The following is a 17,124-nucleotide window of genomic DNA, read 5'->3' as shown; positions in this document are numbered from 1 at the left end:
CCAAGGTTATTATTTGTAGAGTCTGATGCATGTTTTAATTATGATCGTATGGTCATATTAATATAAGAGGGCTTTTTTTTTTCAATAGGTTTTCCTTATTTTGTAATTAATGAAAACACCTGACTGGTTTTATTGTATGAAATATATACATATGCCGGTTTGTAATTTAAACACAGCTTTTCATTATACATTTCAGATGTAATTGTGTCATTTAAGCACGTATTCAACACCGGATGTGACACGACATGAAGAATATTTGGACATATAGATGTCAGATACAGTTCACCTTAATCCTCCTTATTCTTTCATGCACAGACACACACACGCACACACACACTGACACAAGGGCCTCCTGATGACTGTCTTTTTTCTTGCAATACTGTCATCTTTAAAGCGATGTGTCCATTAAGAGAAATGCTTTTCTGGAGCAGAAAGGGTTACTGACATCACCATTATCAAGGCCCGCATTACCACTTCTGTCACCACCATAAGCCATTCGCTATGCTGATTACCTCCTTTTAGCCTACTTACTCTGATTGATATGTACTGTGTGCAGGACTTGTAAGAGCATTCGCTCTCACTCAATTTTTACTAATTAAATCAATGGTGCGTGAATGTTAAGAATTTCTTCAAAATGCAAGAAAAAAAAAAATCAATTTCCAAGCCTTCTTTTTTTTTTTTCTTGATGGTTAATGAATGAATGTGATTCGTTTTACCTCATCCCTCTGACCCGTGTGTCATCTCTCTCCCGCAGAACGCTGTTCGCCACAACCTCAGTCTGCACAAGTGCTTTGTGCGTGTGGAGAACGTGAAGGGGGCGGTGTGGACGGTAGACGAGATGGAGTACCAGAAACGCAGGTCGCAGAAGATCACAGGGTACGAATCCTGTCACCTCTCCTTAGATCTAGATCTGAAGGTCAATGACATGTAGAGGATCAGAGGGCCCGAATACAGTCCTCCTCTTTGAAACACAATATCTCTCTCTCTCTCTCTGTTTTTTCTATCCAGTTATTCCATACCTTTTAAATAGATGGACTCTTTAGTCTTCTTGCTATGCAATTTGATCTTTAATAACAGAGATTTGATACACTTTCTGTTTAAATTGATAACATTATTACGAACAAGGCAGGTAACAGTGTGAACTAATTTCTTTTTTTGTTTTTGTTTGGATGTATCCAGGAGCCCATCACTTGTCAAGAACCTGCCCTCCAGTCTTGGCTATGGATCTGCACTAAACGCCAGCTTACAGGTATGAACCAAAAGCCTCAGAGAACCACCGACTCACCAGCTGCCTGTTTGTTTGACTGACAGGCAAGACTACTGCCTGACTGATTGACCAAATGTGTGACTGAATGAGCATGGCTGCCGTGAACAATAGGGCTCCACATAAGTACTCACACACACACATAAGAGCAAGAAAGTTTCTTTTTGTCCTTATACTCAGGTTTCTGCCTCTTTTTCTTCTTCTGTGTTTCTGTATCTCTTCTGTTACACCTTCCTCTCGCTCTTTCTTTCTCCCCCCTTCTCCCTCTTTCCTGTACACCTTCAGACTCAGAAGGCCACCCTGTGGTCGACAAAGGAAGCAGCTCCCCCTCTTTCTTTCCGTTCTTTTTTCCCCCCTTTCCTTTTTGCTGTGGCAGCCACCCTAGATTGATAGTGGCATGTGCAAATGCAAGGGCATGTGCATTAATATTTATCTAAGCTGTCATAAATGATTTGGCTTCATAGTGTACGCCGGCGAGGTGCTCATGGCAAAAACTTTAAAAATTTAATCACTGTATATAACTTTAATGCGCAGCAGGCGAAAGTGTCAGGAGTTTTTTTTTTTTATTATTTTGAGGTAAAGTTTTGGGGGACTTTTTTAATAGCCACACCACACAAGGGCATATGAATGGCAGCTGGGGGGAGGTAGTTGTCAAGGTGTCACAAGGGGGAAAATAGCCTGCAACAGAGGAAAAAAAAACGTTAGCATGAGACAACTGTGTTTTAATAATTACTAGGTTCAATTTTAACATTCTCTCTCACCTGCCATGTTTTTCTCTTGTATCGATCTCTATCCTTCCCCTCTCTCCCCCCACACGCCTCACCTGCCTCCTACCCTTTACACTGTTGAACTGTTTCACCCTTTTGACATGGCTATGCCCTCTTATCCTTCCTATATCTTCCTCCAACCTTCATTCAAACTCTAATCCTCAATATTTCTTCTCCTTTTTTTCTCCCGCAGGCTGCCCTGGCTGAGACCTCCCTGCCCTTGCTGGGGACCCCCGGCCTCATGAACAGCGGCTCCACCGGCCCGATGGGAGGCAGCTGCCACGGCCTCCTGGGCGGAGATCCGTCCATCCTGACGGGCTTGAGTCCACCGGGACTGTTGGGCGGAAGTCCACCCGGGATGTTGGGTGGCAGTCCACATGGACTGCTGGGTTGCAGCCCCCCGTGTACGCTGAGCGGCAGCCCCCCCACCCTGTTGCACTCTGCCCATGAGGGTTACAACGGCTCACTCGACCACCTGGACACCAACGGACACAGCAGCCCCGGATACTCCCCACCAGTACACATGTGAGTTCCAGAATGTATATGATATATACAACAAAAACAGTGTTGGTGTGTATTGGTGTTCATTTGATTATTATAAAAAAAATACCAACTGTAGTCAAGTGAAAATAAGAATGTAAACCACGGAAGTGAACTCATTATCCTTTAACCCAGAATCCCTTCCTGAGGTAATTGTGTCACACGCAGACTCACACATCCTTCAATTTTTATATGAGTACCTATTTAAGAATGCAAGCACATGTTCAACCACCCACCTCCACTCTTACACCCGCTGTCCTTATGCCCTTTGTTAGTTTAATTGCCTGATACTTAACCCACAGTACCAGTATGTTCTTCAGTATGCCATGACCCGAGGGCAAGGTTCAATTTCTAGTATGTATTGTATCAGACGCCTCTCTCTGTCTCTGCTTTGGTTTTATTTTAATGGCATTGTGCTAATACCTGAGGTGAGCCTGACGTTTTGGATAACAGTTAGTTCTTATTCTATAAATAGGCTCTATTACACATTCATCTTTAATTACACCACCGTCTGCATTATAGGGTTTTAGCTGCTATATTTTATGCAAGACTGTTCCTATTAATATTGAGTAAGTGTAATTACTTTAAAAATCTCTCCTTTTCCCATCTCTGTTTTAATGGAGCTGAGAGGAGAAGGAGAGTGTTTTTTAGAAAAAAATGATTCTCATGTGAGTTTCAGGAATGTCTGAAACAACCTGAGCCCGTGATGTCGCCCACTGTGGTGAGAGTAGCGTGCGTGGAAAACACACACGCTCGCAAGGCACATCCGAGACAAACAGAAATCACACATTAATGATGCTCATCCGCTGTCCATCAAAGCTCATGTTGCAAAGTCGGGCGACATTAGCTAACCATTCCTGTAATGGATAAAGGGTGCACTCAGACTGCATGCCTCTCTCTGAGTATATCTGTGAGAACGGAAAAAAATGTTTGGTTAGCCGTAGCAGACATCCATACGTTAATCTATTTGGACGTGTTTACCCCTCTCTGAAATGGGGTGTTAAGTGGAGCAAATCTGCCCCGCTCTAGACAGAATCCCAGTGTTACCACTCCCCCAGGTCATTTAACTTTTAGTAACCGGACAGCATTGAAATTTCTCTTTCCTGCTCGCTCTCTCGCTCTCTCTCTCTTCTCTCTGGCCACGCTGCCTTGACACTGACATGAGTGGCTATGGAGGATGAGATGCATTCATCCATCCATCCCTCCCTTCCTCCCTCCTTCCCCTCCATCACCGCCTGCCTTTACACAGCCGCGACAACCTCAAAATGGAAGAAATGTGTTTTCCACGACTGGCTTTTCCAGGATGTTGTTTAAATAATGGAGTGGCTTGTAGCACTAAACTAAATAGCACATCACCTTGAAGGCCTTTCTCAGGAGAGGACTCCTCGACACAACCAAGTCAATCCAACAATTAGACAAACCTCTCCTCCCCCCCTCACCGTCTGAAGGTTAATGCTATCTGCTTAACCGCAAACCAGATCGCCCCAGGCCAATGCCTAGTGTGTGTGTGTGCGCGCGTGTTTGCGCTTGTGTGTATGCGTGGGCAACAAACTTATGTACACCCTAAGGGGGTTGGTTAAGCTTAGAGGAGTAGTACTGTATACCAGGAGAGACTATGCAACTGTAAAATCAGCGTGAGCACATTAGCAACTCCACAAGAAATGAAAATGACCAGAGTAACTCATTTATTCCTAGAAACCAACTTCCTGGTGTATTAAAAAAAAAAAAAAAAAAAAAAAAAAAAAAAAAAGAAGCAAATCAATCTATGTAATATCACTCTGTTTTATCGGCCGCGTCTTGTTCTGTCACATCAAAATTGTTTGGTGTTAGTTAATGAATCACGGTGAGATGTTATGAATATCTTTGGTTGCCCCCTCAGTCCGCACCGCCTCCCTTTACTGCCCCCACTCCCCTCTTCCTCCTCCCCCCCCCCAACACACCAACTCTCCTGTCCCCCAACCTACCATTAGGCCCCGTGGACTAATGACCTTATTTGCATCCCTGACATACCTCTGCATGATTGCTGGTGCTAATCTCCGATTGATGTGAGAGCAGGCATCTCGAAAAAAGCATGCACGCACAGACGCAGAGCACCACGTATTTATTACACCGCAAAGTCCAGCGTTTACTCCTGAGTGACTCAATAATGGCAGCTAGCCATTAAGGACTAAATGGCTCATCCACATATTTTAATAAAGTGTCAGAAAGCTCAGGCCTGTGAATATGGTCCTGCATATTTTTTCCTCAAAGCCACACAAACAGCTTATGAGCTGTATATTTGAATAGCAGTGGAGGCCTTTGGTACGCAGTATACAATCATTAATAGATGGTTTATTTACCACAATATGATGTGGTTGTAAAAAGAGTAGTGTTTTGTTATTGTAATTGTTGAAAACTTTTAACTCCTCCTCTGGGCGCCTTTAATTTGAGGCTGGTGTATAAAAACAATAAATGATAATACAGTAAAAATGAATTTTTCAAAAAAACACTGTGCCTGTAATAATCGTTTAAAAATGTCCTCTAGTTGGTACATCCCCTTTATAGTGTATTAAAAACCCTTTATTAGATGCTGCTTATGAATGCTGAATAGAGGGACTTCATGTTAAGTGTTATTGTGTACCTTTTGGGCATACTTAATGATTTTATCAATATACAAATGTTTGACGTAATTTCATTACGGAGTAAAGTGTCTGTTTTTTTTTCTAACAAATATTTTTATCATTTAGTCTGTAGATGTATGCCCAAAAGTCCCAAAACTCAATTTACTATTATAAAAAGTAGTATTTAAAAAGGCTGGAGACGGAAAGTGTTTGCCTTTTTTTTTTTTTGTTTCATAAATGAATATCTATCGACTATGTTGTTGGTAAATTCTCAGTATTTAAATTTTTTCTTTCAATAACTGACCTTTTTAAAGTATAAAAAAAATGAGTATGGTCTGATTTTATTGTATTTCACAAAACAGCGAAAGAATAGAATTTCCTCCTTCATAAAAATGAGTCAGAAGGCTGTGTAGTGTCGGGTCAGAGTGTTTGTGTGTTTGTCTTTTTTCCTCTCGCTGCCTCCATGAATCTGAGGGGCAGAAACAGAAATATTCATCGCTCTGCTTGCATCCTGCTAAGATCAACCTCTTCTCTTTATCCCCACCACATCAGAATATTAATTTACAGTATTTGGTTTGAATATTAAAAGTCATCTGTACCTTTTTAAAATTCTCTTCAAATCCAAAGCCCCCCTTCCTCCCCACCCCCACCCCCTTCCACTGATGAAGGCAGCCCAGGAGAGAGGCTATGAGACGCGTCCTAACGCACTACCACTTGAATAGTCTCCCTCCCTCTCCACTCTACTCTTTCATAGTCTAGGGGGATTTTGTGATGCATCCGATGTGTCAGAAATAATTAGGTTTTGTCAGATTTATCATCGTGGCACAAACCCCTCTCCCCAACTAGGGCCCCGGATCATGTTATGCCTTGTTTGTGTGTGACAGCATTATTATTCTTTTTCGTCGCCCAGCACTTTATTTTCGCCCACTCCTCTGTTGTTCTGAGTGGAGCGGCGTCATGCTCGCGGCGCTGCTGCCGCTTCCTGCCCAGCGCTTATTGACAGTGGCTAAAGATATTCATCCATTTAGAGTTAAAAACATGTATCATGGTGTCCGAGACGACTGCCGGGGCTGAAGTTGATTAATGGCAGAACCTAGCTGCCGGTTTTTCCTCTTGAGGAGCGACATGCACAGCCCCTGCATATTAACGAGTGGCTGCGCTTTCTATTAACTAGATAAAAAAGCCTCTCCTCTGCCTTTGCTCCAGGGGGCTCAGGGATGAGAAATTCTCCATTATTTATCATGTGGCCTGTTTTTTTTTTTTCCCCCATTTTCCTTTTTCATGTATTTCAACCTGGTGTCATCAGTAAACTTTTAAATGCCAAACATGTCTGGAACATCACAGCTTATCGGCCTTACAGGGGCCGTGTTTTTCATGCAATTTTCATGCGCTTACTTACAGTAGACGTGAGGCATCATGTCGAATTAGCGTCTCGCAAACAACATGGTTGTTACTTTCACTAGATAATGCATGTAATGGCTGTTATCTGCCTGTTGTCTGATAAAACAAAATATTTGTCTGTGAGCTTAACACCACATTGTGTATTCCATGTGCAGAAAAGGGGGCTTATTGACCAGAAACCCTTTCTCTCTTTTAAATATTATTCTTCTTAATGGTAATAATAATTAATCTCTTAACGGCTAACAACTGTAAATTTTGCAAATAATTCAAAATGACATCAATGAGGTCAAACAAGTGCTATTGGCTGCAGAAAAATTTGTTGTCAAACAAATCTAACAATTCTCGTCATTGTGATTGTGTCATAGGCCACCCATTCACGTGAAGGAGGAGCCACTCAACATGGATGAAGATGACTGTCCGATGTCACTGGTGACGACAGCCAATCACAGTCCAGAGCTGGACGATGACCGGGAGCTGGAGGAAGGGAACTTATCAGAGGACCTCGAGTGACTAGGATACAGTTTTTGGTCATCATGTCCCTTCACCCAGCCGCACTGTTTCTCTCACATAGACCTCCTGCAAGACTAGAAACCACTCCACAGTCCAAGCAACCACAGCTGACTCTCTCTTCGTCTCTCTCACCACTGGGACTATTTATTGAGCATGCATCCGGATGGAGTCCGTTCCAAAGGAACTCTTTGTTGCAGCCCTCTGGGATCCCCACACATGACAGGCATAAGATGTCTGATTAGAAGAATTAACTCTTTTGAGACCTATTTCATTAGACAAGGCGTGGCCACACACAGTACAAGGATGATGGACTCATGGATTGGGGAAAAAACATGACACAAATGAGCAAAATCATGTTCCGTTGAAAGCTAGCGGCCTCATATACTGCCAAAAAGGAAGACGTTTTATGTTTGTGAATAATCCAACCCCCAGTAGTTGTTCATGTCTAGAGACAATTGCTGGTTCAATTCAAGTTGTTGCTCTGTTATCATTTGCACAGGAGTAGTCTCAGATATTTGTGTCACTGCCTGTATGTTGCTACTATAATGAAAACCAGTATATTATTTTTAGCTTCTTTTTTTTTTTTTTTACCATTGTTAATTTCAAAATCTGATTTTAGACACCACCAACTGTAAATGCCATTCCCTGAATCACACCAGTAATGGAATTGCGGTACCAAGACTGTTGTTGCAGCTGTCCAGAAAAAAAGTGGAAAAAAAATAAGAAAAAAAAGTTGGCTTCCAGTCTATTATCTGTTTGTGATTAAAAGTTAAAAAAAAAAAAAAAAAAAACTGGAAATTAAGTTGGGAAAAATAGTAGTTTGTATAAAGCACCATTAACAAAACAAAAGCATTTCCGCATAATTTTCTTCTTGCTGTTCTCCTTACCTCCTCGTTCTAAAGCTTTGTCTACCTGCAAACAGTCACAGGCAACAGCTAGAAACCAAAGCCAACACTAGCAATGGCCAATAGCTTATAGACAGAAGCCACCAAACTCCTCTTGGTCCGTCTTCTGTGACTTTAAACTAGTACAAAGAGAAGCTTTCGTTCCGCAAACTACCTTCGAATAACCTCTGGGATTGTTTCATTTAGCCCTATACAAAGATGATCACGAGAAAGAGAGGAGGGGGAAGTAAATGCTGATTTTGATGTGTAATTTGATAGCTCATTGAACGTCCACTTTGGAGATTTTCTGCCAGACGTACTGTAGGTAAAAGGTAATGTGATATTTGAACTGCAGGCATTTTTGTGATTTGACTGGTAGAGAGCAGCTAACTGTAAAAGTGGATCCTGACCAAAACAAAACATTTGTGTATTCAATTGAAGTGCAGAAACATTGTATTGTTGTGAAGTTTATTTCGTTTTGTTTTTTTTACTTTTCTTTTATGCATTACACATCACACGTCATTGTTTATTTGTTTTTTGTTTTTTTACGTTCTTTTTTTTCCTGACCTGGTGAATATGTAATGTTCTGAGTGGGACTGTCAAAAATAATGTCACGTCTTATTTCCGTGGCGGTTTTGTTCCGTGCCGCGTCGAAACCGAAACTGAAAACATCGCTAACCAAACATGAAAAATATCTAGTGAAGCCAAATAAGTCATAATTTCAAGTTGATATGAAATGGCTTGGTTACCATGTAAAAGCAAATAATAATAGCCATTACAGAAGAGGATATCTAAGGTGAAAGTTACCCTTTTCTAGGTGATATCTGCTTTAACTTCATCAAGTACTCATGGTGTGGTTCATAGCTTCTAAACTATATAGATACAACTGGTGTAAGCACTGGTGTACTCTGTATAGGTAACCAGCTTTTTATAACACACTTGGTATTTAAAGAGACTAAAGAGAAGTAGTTAACGTGGAGACTACGTCCCATCATTTCCCTCATAGCTAATGTCATCTAGAAAAGTGTTGTTGCTTTAATGGTCATTTCTGTTTTCAGTAAACCAAAGTTACACAAAATTCTGCCTCCTCTTGTATGGGATTACAAAAATGCTAAAACAACCACACACACACACACACACACACCCTGTCAGAAACTAGCATACATGCAGGCGAACAGACACACACACACAGACCCCGAGCTTTTGGTCTGCCAACCTCCTTGTTTCGGTTAACTATCCAGCTGCAGAACATGTATGCTGTCAAAGAACCGACCAGTGGCTTTGTATTGTGCTGTAACGACCAAAATGGAAACACTGTGCATATGTTGTTTTCAAGCGTTTTGCCGAGCCAAGGAATTGGCTGTGAGAGCTGAACATGCAGACACGTACAGTACTGTACAAACACGCAGCATGTAAATACACACATACACACACACACACACACACACACACACACACACACACACACACACGCGCCAGTTCCACGTCAAGAGGGTACTGGGCCCAGGAACAAAGCTTATCCCTTCAATACTTAGCTGGAGTCAGCAAAACGACTTGAAGACGACGTTCTTAATAATCTTATCACACCAAATAAAAAGGACGCTGCGTCTTTCAAACAAAAAGAAGAGAGAAAAAAAAAGGGTTCTCCCACTTACCCAAAAAGGCTTTCTAAAAGCTTCTACCTCTGCACAACAAATTCAGAACAATTATGACAGATTGCACGAGTTATTAGAATGCCACAAGAGCTGTTACACTTTACAACGCTTGTCTCATAGGACGTGGCTCAAACCAACGTTTACATTCCCTGCGTCAAGATACGGAAGATTTGCATTGTAATAGGTTGTCCTCAAACATTTGTAGAATGATAATGTATAGATTACCTGTAAGGGAATATTGTGTTTTAAAAATGCATGTCTAAAAATCATTTGGTGGACTGGAAACAAGAATCAATAAAAAGAATAATAATAAAAATCATCGGGACGATGGCCTAAATGTACGTACAATGCATAGGAGTGCGTTACCTCAGATATACTGTTTTGGGAGGGATAAAACCTGTCAGCCACAGAATGCATATTACCTGTAGATTTGCATGGGTTTTGTATAAATTAAGTAAAAAAAAAAATGTCTAAAATAGTTGCTTGCACATAATACCAGAAAGACCTCCAGAACTGCGATCTGCTCCTCCACTAGATTTTAGGATTGTCTGGATTTTCTGGGTTGATTTTGTCTGTATTTTGATAACTGTGCATACTTATGTAAAAAAAAAAAAAAAAAAAAAAAATGTTGGTGGACCCATAAATTTACCAGACTTTTTTCTAAGAGGAAAAAAAATCTCAGTGTTTCTTTTCTGACTTACCTGAATTTTTACTGTTTCTCTCTCATTGCTCGCTAAGAATAGCAAACCTGCTTTTTCTGCATCTGCTTTGCGTAGCTGTAAGGCTTAACCTAATGTGTGTATTTATTGCTTGTACCTCTGTGCATACTTTATGAAGCATTATGTCTGGCAGTTGAGTCATGTATCCTTTCTACTGCTATCCTTCTCTAATAATTGGGAATATGATCCCCCTATGTATACAGTAAATTGGGACTGTAGCAAACATATGTTTATGTAATTGGTGAAAACTTTTTTTTGTTTTGTTTCATTTCCTTTTGAACGAGATTCAACTCCTTTTTTTGATACTTTTCATTACTGTGTACTGTGTCCATACGTTAAAGGTTCTCTGACATTAGAAGGTCATGGTTGAGAATTGTAACAGACGTTATTATTTTCTGTATTCATGGCATTTCACTGCTGAATAAAATAAAGGACCAAAACTTGGAATTTGAAAAGCAACTGTCTACCTCCAGCATCAGAGACTAGATCAACCCCCTCCTCCGCTGTTACACATATATCTTTTATTCTACAAAGGCACAGCCATGAAAATCTAGCGCACTTTCAACGTTGCAGGAGCTGCTACTTCGGAGATGTGAAGGAAAGGGGTTGGAGAAAAAAATAATAATTAAAGTTTAATGTATATGTTACAAGGCTTTGTTCAGGCTTCCAGCACCTAGAGTCTTGTTTAGAAGAGCGGGACAAGGCACTGCATTGCCCACCCCTCTGGACCTGTAATGGGTTTAGCCTTTTCTATGATTCAAGCCCACTGCTTTCATGTACCACAAGCATGTCCCAGTATACATGGCAGTACTGCTGTGTACCTTTGAAAAAGCTTTTGTAAGAGTGACCTACCCAGCTAGGCTTCATTTCTGGGGCTACATACTGCAAAAAGTGGTTTTGGCACACACCATATTGTTAAGTCTGTTGTCATGCTCATGTAGAAAATTATTACCATCAAGGTACTGCATCATGTAGAGAAAACAAAGACGTGAAATTTCATCAGACATTTTTCATCTATCTTTAAGACAGCCCTTTCCCCTTGACACTTCAAAAGAGAAAACCACGCCTTTTAGCCTTAGGATTGATGGATGTTGACCGATAAAACGCTATGACAGGCCCGTGTGGCTAAATCAACTCCAGCAGGCCCACCGCACCTTGTCGGTCATGGAGCAGCCACACACTGACACCCTCATTGAGATTCAAACTGAATCTACCATGACCAATAGGTTGCCCATTAGCTCGTCTGTATGCCGAGATCCTACTACACGTTCCAAAGGGTGCTCTGGGACATCGTGGGACCCTTTGAATCATGTCCGCTGGTCATTTAATCGTAACGCTGATGCATGTTCTTTTTCCTTTATCATATGATGTCCCATGAGAGGTCAGAACAACAGCATTTTTCATAAAGGCACATTTCTCTTTCTCTCCCCCCCCCCCACACCCCCCACCCCACGACAGTCCCAGGCATCAACCCTGGCAGCCTCCTGTTATCTCCTCAGCAATGGCGTTCCAGAGCATTAGCTAGCTCGCGAGGCACTCGTCTTCCGTGCTATTTATGCACTTGGAAGTGTTTGTGAATTCAAGTGAGGGATCGCGTACGGAGTGCAACAAGGGCCGCTGTGTACTACACAACATCAGAGGGAGCTCCGACATTAAAGTGTGAGAGCGCCTGCTATAGACCCTTCTTTCAAAGGCCATGAAATAATAATGGGTTGTGGTTAGAGAGGTATCCGTGAGTCACACTGGCTGCTTTTCATAAAGTGGAGTTATTTACAGTACGATGAATAAAAGAAAGGGTAGCTGCTGGTGCAAGCCTTTTCCACATGAATGGTGGGGGGAAAAGAAGTCCCTTTAATATACAGTGGCAGAGCGGTATACTACATGAGAGGCTGGGAAACAGAAGAAGCGAGTGTTTTGTAAGCTTTAACGCGCTAGTTCAACCTACTTAGAAATAAGCTTACTTACTTTGTATGAATGAGATCATTGTGTGTGTTGAATGTGGTATCGATGTTCTAATCTAACTCTTGGGATAAAGCGCATGTGTCAAGAAAACTACTCCTTTAACTTCCTGACATGGAATAGCTATCTCCTCGGTACAATGGTAAGAGACCAAATGGCTTACATCCTGCCCTTCCGAATTAGATCCTGGCATCATTCATTTCATCTCCAACACTGACCAATTAGGTCAATTTATGAGCCGTCCCCTTGTGGGATTGGGTGGTAAATATCTCTAGTCTCGCAGTTTATTGATTAAGAGTGCCAACTCTCTCTCTCTCTGTCTCTTTCTTCCCCCCTCTCCACCACTTCTGACCTGACGATGCGTGTCGGCTCCCGAGAAGACCCTCGCCCCCAGGCTGCAAAATTGCCTGCTAAATAGTCCGAGGCAATGGCAACGCTAATTGAGATCATCATTATTATAATTGCGAGGCCTGAAAAGCACGTCTTAAATAATTTGCATTGCTCTCAAGTTGATATTGGACGCAGTGCAAAAATAATTGCATAGCTCGGAGGCATGATGCACGGTTCGGTGGTGGGCGAGGGGACTCTTGCGCCCGCTCCCCGCCCCACCCGGCTTCCAGTAACCGCCCACCCGGTGCTGGGTTGGGTGCCACAAGGCGTTGCGTTCCATGTTAGATGCCTTCAGAGGAGTCACGTGTTTGTCATGTCAGCTGCGGTTAAGGTTTTAGGACATTTTCTGGTTTAGGTGGGTCAGGTTTTTGACCACTTCTATGTAAAAACCTCCTTTGTCGAAACATCGCAGTCAGCAAATTTCATCTAAAATCAGAAGAATTTAAAATAAGAACTCCTATGAGATTAGACTTCTGTAATGTTTGTCCCAGTGTTGTGTTTTCCACTGGTCACTGTGTTTTTTAATGTAAATCTGAATCCACCTGCCCCATCGCCACATTTCTGATTTTCCACTCAGTCGAAAGGAGCTGCTGAGATAGACAAAAAAACTGTGTGACCCCGATACATTAAAACTTCACTCATCGTTACATCAGAGGGACCTGACGTAAAGGTACTTTTCACTTTGTGTGGATGTGATGTGCAGGCACCGGTGTAATGTATGCAAGAGAAGCGCCTATTTCTCCAACTGAAACAAGGGATTAACCCAACAAAATGGTGAGAAACTGCTGATATTCATGAATTCTTGCCTGTGGCATTATCTACCAACACACACACACACACACAGGTTCTCTTTCCCCTTGTCTCACAGACACACACACACACTCACAGCCACACAAGCACAGAGAGACTTGACATGAGACTAATGAATATGATATGGTGACATGATATAGCTCATTATTTGTTTTCTTTATGCTTTAGCGACAACAACAACAACCCTTCCAGGCTTCTACCCGTGAAAATAAGCACATCAAACAAGAATGAAGGGGTAGAATCAGATTAACTAAATCCTTTTAGAAACAAAACTCCCCTGAAACACACTCTTTATCGCCTGTGTTTCCCCTCTTATTCACACGTCGTATCTCTCTCTCATACTTGCCCCCCCCCTCCTCCTCCATGTAAGTTGTGATAAATCAAGCTGTTTGAGGTGGATAGTGTGCAGGTGGCTGGAGAGGTTATGCCAAAAAGAAAAAAAATCCAAACTATCATCTTTAATCCATGGTAATCACCTCTGGCCTTAATCACCAATTCATAATGGAATTTATAATGGAATGATTTCAATTACCTACCACCACCGGCACCACGGAGTACTGCAATTAAATTAGGACAATGCAATGGTATGTCTTTGTCTCAAATCTCAATATGTTTGGGTTTAAGGAATGTGGTGCCATTTTCTTGTTTGTGGAACTTCTGGAGGAGAAGTTTGGTCTTGTGAAAAAGAAAGATTTCTTTTTTTTTTAAGAAGCGGAAAACCTTGGGAGTTGATCATGTGGGATTTGGGGGTTGGTAAAGAAAAAAAAAGAGAAATATCTAGCATTAGTCAGGAATGGTGGGTTAAATCACTTACTGAGGATTTTTAATGACATTTCAGTGTTCCTCGTATAATTACTCTTCATCCGAGATGGGCCGTAATGCTGTTGGACAGTCGCGGTTCAGGCTCGCTAGCTCGCTTCATTAGCGTGTCATTCCTATTTCACATCAGAGGCTTTAATTGTAATGCTGAATATGCACAGCTCTCCACAGAAGCCTAATCAAAGTGGATCCACTTGTATTATTAATATCAGAAATCAGCCCGCTTGCTATTTTTTTATAAATAAAAGAATACAGACGCATAAATCAGCTGTCATTTATTAGCATGGGCCTGGCATATCCGCCAGACATGCAAGAAGAGCAACCCCACCCCACCTCCGTTCCTCCCTGCATCACTCATCAAGATTTAAAAAGAAGAAAAGACAGAGAGAAGAAAAGAAGAAAAAAAAACTGCATTAAATATACATACTAATTCCACCATGAAGTAATCAGATTACAAAGCAGGTGACACCGGGCTGCAAAAAAATGTGGACGGCTTGCAATAGCAAGGGGATGGAGAGGTTCACGGGGAGAAAGGACGGATGGACAAATACAAAGAGAAGGTGGGGAGAGGAAAGGGAAGAAGGGAGGATTAAAGATTTACATTCAAAAGAAAATGCCACAAGAAAAAAGACTCTACAGTGCAGAAGAGACAGCGTCTTTAAGGACGGCTGGATGGAGAATGAGCAGAATGAGTGTGGCCCTGAACAGGTTTTGCTGACCAACTATAAAAAATAAAACAGCTGTGTTTTGAAATCCTATGGCAGTGAGAGTCAAAGTGCTGCGAACCGCTAATCCACATCAGTGGAGGGCTTTGGTGCTGATGCAGATGGCACATGCAGAACTGCAACTAAATATCTGCTCTGTCTCTAAAAAAGAGCTTTGGGAAATTAACCTTTACTTTGTGGAGGAGAAAAGAAGCTTTTTTTTTTTTTATGTGTATGATTTTTTTTACAATGACAGAATAAAGTGCATGACAATGTGGTATCTTATTTGTATTCAGCATATAGATGGATTCTGAAGGTCTTAATTTAAAGATAATATATAAGCAAGGCGAAGAAGTGACTTTGTTTTTGTTTTTTTCATTACCTAGGATGAAGAAAAGAGGTTCCAGTAATCTGGAAAAGACAGTGATGGAAAAATTATTAACATCCAGTATGTTACAATACTACTTTTACAGTATAGATTAGTCCACTGGTTCCAAACCTAGGGGTCAGGATACCTCTGAAGGGTCACAAGATGATTCTTAGAGGTCATGACTAATAACTGATGGAGTAGGTTATAAAAAAAAAGAAAGAGAAAATGTAGTTGCCATGGTCTCGGGATATGTTAAATTTTACTTCTTGTTTTTTGTGAGTGTTAATGCTTGTTTTGATTGTCTGCACTACCCTGATCAGTTTCACCTGTTCCTCATCAGTCCTGCTCACATGGTCTCACTTCACTTGTTTGTCACCACCTCAGTTCCTGTTTGTTCTTTGTCGGTTCGTCTTTTGTTGCTGGAAGGAGTTTTTGTTTGCCAGTATCTGCAAGCTGTACCTGCCATCCCATCTGAATCAGTAAGCTTTTTATGGCATGAAATTATCATCACTGAATCTGCCAGTTTCCACATTCTGCACTTTCGTCACTTCCTTCCTGTCCTGGAATAGAAAGTAATATTTCCCTCTGAAATCTAGTGTAAATTAATGAACTAACATAAACTAAAATACTTATCACCGCTGGAATAAATGTTGTCATTGTACATCTATAAAAGATAAATTCATACAGGGTTAATACATGTTGACAGGCTGGGAATAACATCACATTATTTAGCTGTCACTCCAAAGAAGACAAAGCATCATGATCAAGATCCAACTCTGTTTACATTATGAAATGAAATGCTTTGTTTTACCAGTTTAAGTGGGAACCCGACAACAAAAGTGTGACCACGAGACAACACTGTCACATTTGATGTCAGGATACGAGAAAAGTTGAGACAGCTTCAGGTGGATGAGACAGACATGAATAATTTAATTAGACATTAATGGGAAGACAGACATTAATTAGACATTAATGTGGAGACTCCTCTTTCCTCTTCCACTCGGTGTCTATCTATAGCTTCCCCCCCACCCACTGCGTGATCTCTGAGTAAGGAGCGCCAGATGTGTATTTAGACCTGTAGGTTGAGATTGAACATTTCTAATTTTGTACTAGCAAGGTGCATTTTGGGATGATTCCATTTGTTCCCCATGTCTTGCGTGAAACACCACTGGAATACTTCAAATACGTAGAGCTGGTGAAGTTTTCGTCCGCCAGACTCACATTCCAACGCTGCTTGTTGTTTTGCTCCGTGAACATTTCACTTTCCTTCCTGACATTAATCTGTTTTCTAGAGCTCGCCGTTTGCTGAGGCAAGGGGAAAAAAGAGAGCGTCTCGCTGTACGGCGTCGACATGCAAACAGGCCACTATAGTTGCCAAACATCAATTCAGTGTCAACATGCAAGAGTGGAATTCACCACTGCTTTGAGAGACGGGGTTGTGTCTGTGTAAACTGCACATTCACCGGCTGATGAAAAGGCTGTATAAACAGAGAGGAACAGAAAAGGGAATAAAAGTACTGTAAGGACAAACTAAATTACTTTTCCAGTGTACTGTACATGCTTATAATCCTGGGGAGAAGGCAGGCGGAGAAATGATAGTGGCAGTGGGGGGGCAGTGTTCAAGTACAGGTCAGCTCCATTACCTGAGTCCAGCGTGTCTCTCTCACATCCTGAACATACATATATAACCCCGGCTTGATGATATTCTCTCCCAATCTCGCTAGTTTCCATT

At 41.5% G+C, this 17,124-nt stretch overlaps 1 protein-coding gene across 1 annotated transcript in view; it reads left to right on the top strand.

Annotated features, from left to right (window-relative positions):
* foxp2 (forkhead box P2) overlaps positions 1-8,370 on the top strand; it is a 102,507-nt gene extending 94,137 nt beyond the window's left edge. Inside the window, exons 17-21 of the mRNA XM_054624283.1 lie at positions 755-876; positions 1,180-1,249; positions 2,225-2,292; positions 2,461-2,556; positions 6,938-8,370. Of these exons, the coding sequence (XP_054480258.1) occupies positions 755-876; positions 1,180-1,249; positions 2,225-2,292; positions 2,461-2,556; positions 6,938-7,082 (501 nt within the window). The 3' untranslated portion in view covers positions 7,083-8,370. The remainder of the gene's footprint in view (positions 1-754; positions 877-1,179; positions 1,250-2,224; positions 2,293-2,460; positions 2,557-6,937) is intronic.
* The last annotated feature ends 8,754 nt before the right edge of the window (positions 8,371-17,124 follow it).

Source organism: Anoplopoma fimbria, chromosome 23 (genome assembly GCF_027596085.1).
Source record: "Anoplopoma fimbria isolate UVic2021 breed Golden Eagle Sablefish chromosome 23, Afim_UVic_2022, whole genome shotgun sequence".
NCBI classification, from domain to species: domain Eukaryota; kingdom Metazoa; phylum Chordata; class Actinopteri; order Perciformes; family Anoplopomatidae; genus Anoplopoma; species Anoplopoma fimbria.
This window is presented reverse-complemented; position numbering and strand designations above follow the sequence as displayed.